The sequence below is a fragment of the Hippoglossus hippoglossus genome, chromosome 17, assembly GCF_009819705.1.
Source record: "Hippoglossus hippoglossus isolate fHipHip1 chromosome 17, fHipHip1.pri, whole genome shotgun sequence".
Taxonomy (NCBI): domain Eukaryota; kingdom Metazoa; phylum Chordata; class Actinopteri; order Pleuronectiformes; family Pleuronectidae; genus Hippoglossus; species Hippoglossus hippoglossus.
This window is the reverse complement of record NC_047167.1, coordinates 5,794,023-5,801,016: the sequence shown is the minus strand read 5'-3', so window position 1 is coordinate 5,801,016 and position 6,994 is coordinate 5,794,023. Positions and strand designations below refer to the sequence as shown.

Genomic DNA, 6,994 nt, shown 5'->3' with positions numbered 1-6,994 from the left:
TTTTAGCATATCTTTCTTTCAATAATTTTGGGAGGGCGGTGCTAACTATCCCTTATTCAACACGGGCCCTTTTTGCTACTCGGACTGCATTCCCTGTAACACCGGGGCGGCTTCCGGTTGGCCGAGGACACGTCACTCATTGGACTGAGGAAGAGGAGCTGTGCTAACCGCTGCTAGCTGCACACTTAGCCCCCAACCCAAGAAGCATGTCTAACTCCGTGATCTCGGTGGTCGCCCGGTTCCTGGAGGAGTACGGCTCCTCGACGCACAACAAGCTGAAGGTGGTGGACGCCTATCTGCTGTACATCCTGTTGACGGGGGCTCTGCAGTTCCTCTACTGCCTGCTGGTCGGCACCTTCCCCTTCAACAGCTTTCTGTCCGGGTTCATCTCGTGTGTGGGCTGCTTCATCCTCGCAGGTCAGTCGTCTCCGCGGGGACATGTCCTGTTACTGTCACCGGGAGGTTTCACCGAGTCCCGGGGTCAGTGCTCCTTCAGCGACCCGCACAGACCCATGCTAGCTAACGAGCTAATGTAGCTTTATCAAAAAGCTGTATAAAAGTGGTTTGAGGGGCAGTTTTAATTAATCCCGCACCATTTATAATATTTACTGCAATACACTTAAACAGCAGAACAAACCTCCGCCTCCAACTTGACCACGAAGCTGATTCCACTGATTTTAAAATGTACTGCACATCCCAGCCTTCATTGTAGTCGGGTTGACTGCAGGTTCGTTGCATTGAAGTGTTGGTATTTCAAGTGCATCTATCTAATAAGCAGGTCACTAAATAACTCTCTTTAGGTTTCAGAGCTGTGTGTGTTCCCATAGTGCAGGAGAGTGGAGACCCTGGTACTCCGAGTTCATTGACAACTTCTCCATAAAACATTCGACTGGGTGGCATTAGGCCCTTTGGCTGATATGATGATGATGATGGCGATGATACAGATCATTGCATTAAGCAGCAGGATAATTAGTCAGTAACTATTTGTCTCAGCTTCCCTGCCAGGTGTCATTGAGTGATGTCAAATATTACTTTATTGATAATATTTCTTCAAAGGTTTCAGGGCTGAATTTTTCAGCTTTGAAAGTAAAATGCGTTAAAGTAACGTTATTATTTTCCTCAAAATTCACAGTTTCACTGATAGACCTAGATTAATGAGGCACCATTTGATACATACCTTGATTTTTATTTATTTTTTGAATGTTGAAATATTTTGTTTCTGTAAAGCGGTACAGTGGTCATCAAGACTAGAAAAGCTCAAAGGGGGCTCTTTTTTGGGGCGACGAGACATTAACCAAAATCTTCCAACTCTTCATGGTTTAATCACTGGATCAGGATTGGATCGAAAATAGTCATGAGACAATATAAAAAAAACAAAGCGTACCCTAACTCCAAATAGAACAATGAAGATGGCATAAAGAGCTCAGGAGGCAGCCGGTTGGGGTATCGCCCTTCCATCGACCTGTCACGAGGAGAGATTGTGGATATTTGTATCATTTAGTCTCAGTCTCAAAATCGTTACGCTCCTATTTGTTACACATCCACTTTGTTACTCCACTGTGGGAGAGGATTCAGTATGGGAAAACAGTACGGCTCAAAGAAGAATGATTCGGTCATCATCACAAGTCTTATTCTGATAAGTTCTGACAAATATTTGCTAAGCTATCAATTGAAAATGTTCTTAAGTCATTGTGGAAATGATCATTAGTTATAGTCCTATTGCTTTATGTTAATCTGTGGTGCACAAAACAAACTAAATCCTCCATGTCTTCTCTCTCTCTCTCTCTCTCTCTCTCTCCAGTGTGTCTTCGTATCCAGATCAACCCACAGAACAAGGGAGACTTCCTGTCCATCTCTCCAGAGAGGGCCTTTGCTGACTTCCTGTTCGCTCACACTGTCCTCCACCTGGTTGTGATGAACTTCATTGGTTGAAACTAATTAATTAGCCCCCTCTCAGAAGGTGTGTAGTTTACACAAACATCTCTCATTTTAAGAGTTAGTAAAGTTGGATTTATAACGTATATATTTTGTTCAGCACCATTGCTACAGTATAGATGAATTTACGATCGGTTTTAAGTAGAGTCAGTATCTTTGATATAAGAGTTTACAGGGACATGAGCCAACCCTCCTGTGGATATAGCACACAGTCTCTCAGTGGACAGTAAAAGGGCTTTTAAACAGATATATGCTTGGAAAATAAGACATGCCCTTTTCCTTTGGGTGCTCTTAGTCACATTAACCGTCCTTGCCAGGTCATCACTTATTTCTCAGTGGAACAGCTCCAGATAGAGTGTGATAAAGCAGACTCTTGCTATTCAGGGTAGATCCACAGGATACCACATATTGCCTTTTGCTTTGCTAGAAAACAGCGTTATAAAATTTTTAGACGAGCAGACAGTGGAGGAAAGGTCACACTCTGTTTTCTTTTTCATAGCCTCCATGTTATTAACCCGTCCACCTCTTCTGCTTTTTTCTTTTTCCCCAAAGATCACGACAAGAGAAGATAGCAAATCTCCCCGTCAAGACATGATGCCGCATTCCGCCGTCAACACTGAATCAGTTGCATCTTGTCACATGTGATACAGTACAATTTTCTTACTGATAAAATGGTTGAACTTTTTTTTTTTTAAATGTACAAATTTGTAAAGCATTCCCTTTTTGCACTGAGGTGACGAAATAAAAACAACAGACGTGGTGAATAGCGAATTTAAGTGTTTTCTAAAAGTACCTGATTTCACAAATATTAAACTCTTAGCAGCTTCAGTCTCCTCCCCAATAACATCTCTTCTAGAGAAAAATAATTGCATATATTGTATCAGAATCTCAAAAGAAACAAGATGATTGTTCCTTTGCTTGTCAACAAGCCTCCTTCTAATAAGACCAGTTCGCCACACAGTGCTGTACAAGTTTCATCTCTATATCCTCCCTTTGTTATGCTCTGCTGTTATATTACAGCCTCATTTATACAACAGCTTTGTTTCCATCACTGTTGGGGAAGCTATGAGTTTACATGAAGATCTGCTTATTGCAAACAACTAAATATTAAACATCCACCTGTCTACAAAAAAATGGTAAAAAGGACTCCATACCCAGTAGTTACACAAGTACGTTTTTGTAAGTAGTTTATTAAAATGTTATGCAGGGCTGTCGCAAGATATTTTGTGCCTTTATGAAATAAAACAATATAGTGACCTGAGAACACTAATAATAAATGGTAACAGACTGTATTATACTGACCACTCACAGTGCTTCACAGTACAAGTAGAATTCAACTATTTATACAGCACTAATATACACTGCGCTTTTTCTATCACACTATCCACACACCCACTTGTCCATGTAGACTAGAAGAGCTGGGGATCAAACCTTTCTACCCCCAAATTGAGTGAATGTAATTGTCAATTCAAGAGAGGACTATTGGGCCTTGGCAGAGTATTATATTCTGTTGGGTAGGTTGACCTATAACAATGTGCTACATTTTATTTGTTGACAAGATAGTTAGTTACATTTTTTTTTATCCAGCAATGTTAATCACTAAATCTTTCAGATAAATATAACATGGTAAAAATGTACTTTTATCTGTTTTCAAAATGTAAACGAGCTGAAATACAAACTAGCATAAAAGATCAGGGGTGTCGAAAGGCAGGGGAAATTCAGTGTAACTCTAAGGGCCCTGCACTGACTGGGGGGGGTCGTTTCAGTAGTTTTTTCTACGTAATCCTGCTGACTAACAGACAAACAAGACCTTACAGAAGGGCTCAGCTACTTCTGAACTAGCTACAACGTTAAAGTGCTGCTTGCAAATTATTGTATCAATGACATGATCCACTAATATAAGAAAACAGGCTGATCTCTACACGATTCTCTCAATATTTGATGCAATATATCTAATATATTACTGTGCTTTTATACTGTCTGTTTTACGGATCTACATCCTGTGTTACTGTCTATACTTTGGAGAACTCTTTCTGAACTTACAGATTGCATTGTTTCTTATGCTGAAGAAGACAGTTCAATGCTTCGTGAAAGTATCGGGAGCAGACACCTTCCACTCGTGCAACACGCCCAAAAGAACATTACCCTGCAGAGGAATGAGAGGATCTGCCTCTCAGATAGAATGAAACACATTACTGCTCAATTGCTTTAAACTGAGGCGTTACCATCGCTCACTTACAGTTGTCACTGAATGCTCTGACCCGGGGGTTCGTTTTAGCGAGTTTGCTCTGACAGATCTGAGGACCAGTTTCAACTGGATATGAAACCGTTTCGCACGCGGAGATGAAAAATAGTCTGAATCGAGCCGGCGGCCCACGTTTCTGCTGGAAAGGTCAGAGCTAAAATCTCTTCCTTTGCTGATTTATTAGCAGTCAAAGAGGTAGTCTATCTACCGGGCTCTACACACATTAAAGAGATGACATTAGCACCAGTCCTTTTGCAAAAGGATAGCTTAAAGTTGTAGGATAGGTTATTCTGGGATTCTGAGAGACGTATATGACTGATATGATCGTAACAAAAATTTTCAAAGAGAAGTTTGAGCTCTCTACAAAGAAGTCAATAACATTTTGAACATTTAGTCAACTCATTAATGTCTTGTCCTGGTTATAGGTAAAGGTGAGTGGAAACAAATTCATGTGAGTGGGGTAAAGAAAATTAAGTAGCAATACCACACTGTAAAATTCTTCCCAACATTTAAGTACAAGTGTTATTATATTGCTATATATTTTGAATTTTGTATTTTATTGCTGATATATTTTAATCTTGTGGTTGGCTAAGGTGCTGCACAGTCAAGCTCATTTTAAGAACTCTAGGGCAGTGCCTGTTCTAAACCTGCTGGTTTGGAATAGGCTGTTTGCTAAACCTATGTAAATGCCAGTTGCAGCTCTCTTTCTGAAACTGTAAAAGTGACCTGCAGTAATCGAGCTGCGTCAAATAAAGACTGGACTGCTGGACTCAGTCCGCAGAACCCTGGAGCTGCAGCACGTCTGCTGTACAGAAAGCTGTTCACCAGTTTATTTAAAGTTCAGTGAAGCTCGGCTCAGTGCACAGAAGTGGAAATTGTTGCTGTTGTTGTGAACGTGCCTGTTGTCATGATCAGAAACATAATTTACGTTGATGAGTCCCAGTCTCCACAGTGAAAGAGCCCTTTATTCATGCTGGTGTCCAAATCCCACCAGATTCAACACTGCACTTCCCTGGGCCCGTAACAACTTCACAAGTGTGAAGCTGATAAGATGAACGGTTCTTAAGATATATGTTCCACAATGAGAAAGTAACTAAATCCATCACATCATGGCAGTGTAAAATAAACTATAACATTATGATTTGAAAGGTTGAAAGTATTGAGTACCATAAAATTAGAAATACAGTAGTACATGAGTAAATGTACTTTCTATCACAATCAGATTGTGATATGTCTTTTCTGACTCTCGCCTACTGGAAGGAAAATGTCATTAACTAACATTCATTCTGAGTAATGGCAGATTAGGAAAAAAACGGGTATTAATTTCCACCAAACTGTCAATAGAGAGTAATTTATTTCTTGTTGACGCTTGTTTACTCTGTGAGACAAGTGGAAAATTGTGACTATTTATTATCTTTGTTATTTTGATGCCACGATTCACAAAAAATGAAATCTATTAATACAGATGTGAAAACTGGTCTTTCACAGAGCTGGAATGTGTTGTGAAAGTTAAGTTTCGTTTCTGAGATCAGCCTGAACTGTCATGGAAGTTCAGTTTCATTTCTGGGTTGTGCCCACATTTTTCCAGGAAATGGACGACCATAAAATGGCTTTGTAGCCCCATTAAAAAGCAAGGGACTTCTGGGACATCCTTGACACCCTTCACAGAGCAAATTGAGAGGCTTGGAATAATTGTTTGTTAATTCGCTGGCTGTGGGGGCTGTGTGTAGAAGCTTAATCCAACAAATGAAGACTGGACCAAATCCAATATGTTCAGGCATCAAAATCAAATAACTTCATTGTAGCCTGCCAAATGAATTATCTGCGTCCGTGGGGGGAAGGCGCTCAGGATTTTGTTCCTTGGGAGAATATAGGCTATGAAAAAGATGGCAAGCACCAAGATCATAAAAGCAGGAGATATAAATGTCAGAAGGATGTTTAACCTTAGAGGAATTGTCTGACATTTTGGGGAAGGACTCCTTATGTGCTGCTTCTATGAGAGTCAGACAAGAAGATGCTTGAAAGCAATTAGTTTAGCATAGCATTTGTATACTTTACATCTTGTTTGTTTAGTATGTACAAAAACCTATGTGAGGCATAGACTATATGTAAAGATGGACGACAAGTCTCCATTTCCTCCCACTATCCAGACATGAAGTCAAAATATCCTGGATACAAATGCTGCCACCTTGTGCCGATACGTCATAATCGAAGCTGTGCGATAGCGATCGGGGGATGGAAACATGAACACTTGAACAAACAGCAGGGTGATATGAACCACTGTAAATGACCGAAATCATCTTTGAGTAAAATTTATTTCATGTATATTTGACTTTTTAGTTTGGTCCATGTCCCTACTGCTTACGTGGATGAGGCAGGTTTTATGACCTCTACTGCAGCCAGCCACCAGGGGGCAATCAAGACGCTTTGGCTTCACTTTGAGGAGGCACTCATGTCTATGATGAGGAGTGGTTTTCCCCCATAAACGTGTCAGGTGGTGATCTATAGTGATGCTGGTGGGTTACCCTTGGAAAGAGCCCGGCTAACTGTTTCCCCTTGACTCCAGCCTTTATGCTAACCAGCTGCTGGCTGTAGCTTCATAGTTACTTAACAGATATGAGCAGTATCCATTCTCAGATTTTTTTTGCCAAGAAAGCAAATATGTCCATTTTCAAATTGTGATGGAAGGTCAAAGAAATCTTGAGTATCATAACGTTTTGGAGGTTTGTGCATCTGAGAAAGTAAATAAATCCTGTTGGGAAGCAAAGGGATATATAGGACATCAGCATATAGGTCAACATTCTTCATGCATTT

General features: G+C 40.4%; 1 protein-coding gene and 1 long non-coding RNA gene across 2 annotated transcripts; one reads left to right on the top strand and one right to left on the bottom strand.

The window, feature by feature from the left end:
• The first annotated feature begins 74 nt into the window (after window positions 1-74).
• Window positions 75-2,763, top strand: dad1 (defender against cell death 1). Its single transcript, XM_034614872.1, has 3 exons — window positions 75-417; window positions 1,802-1,960; window positions 2,488-2,763. Exons 1-2 carry the CDS (start codon window positions 207-209, stop codon window positions 1,930-1,932), a joined length of 342 nt encoding a protein of 113 aa, XP_034470763.1. The 5' UTR covers window positions 75-206; the 3' UTR covers window positions 1,933-1,960; window positions 2,488-2,763.
• LOC117778947 lies at window positions 2,605-3,010 on the bottom strand. The gene is made up of 2 exons (XR_004616861.1): window positions 2,893-3,010; window positions 2,605-2,718 (listed from the first exon to the last, which is right to left on the bottom strand). It is a non-coding gene; the product is annotated as an uncharacterized LOC117778947 (long non-coding RNA).
• Between the last annotated feature and the right edge of the window lie 3,984 nt (window positions 3,011-6,994).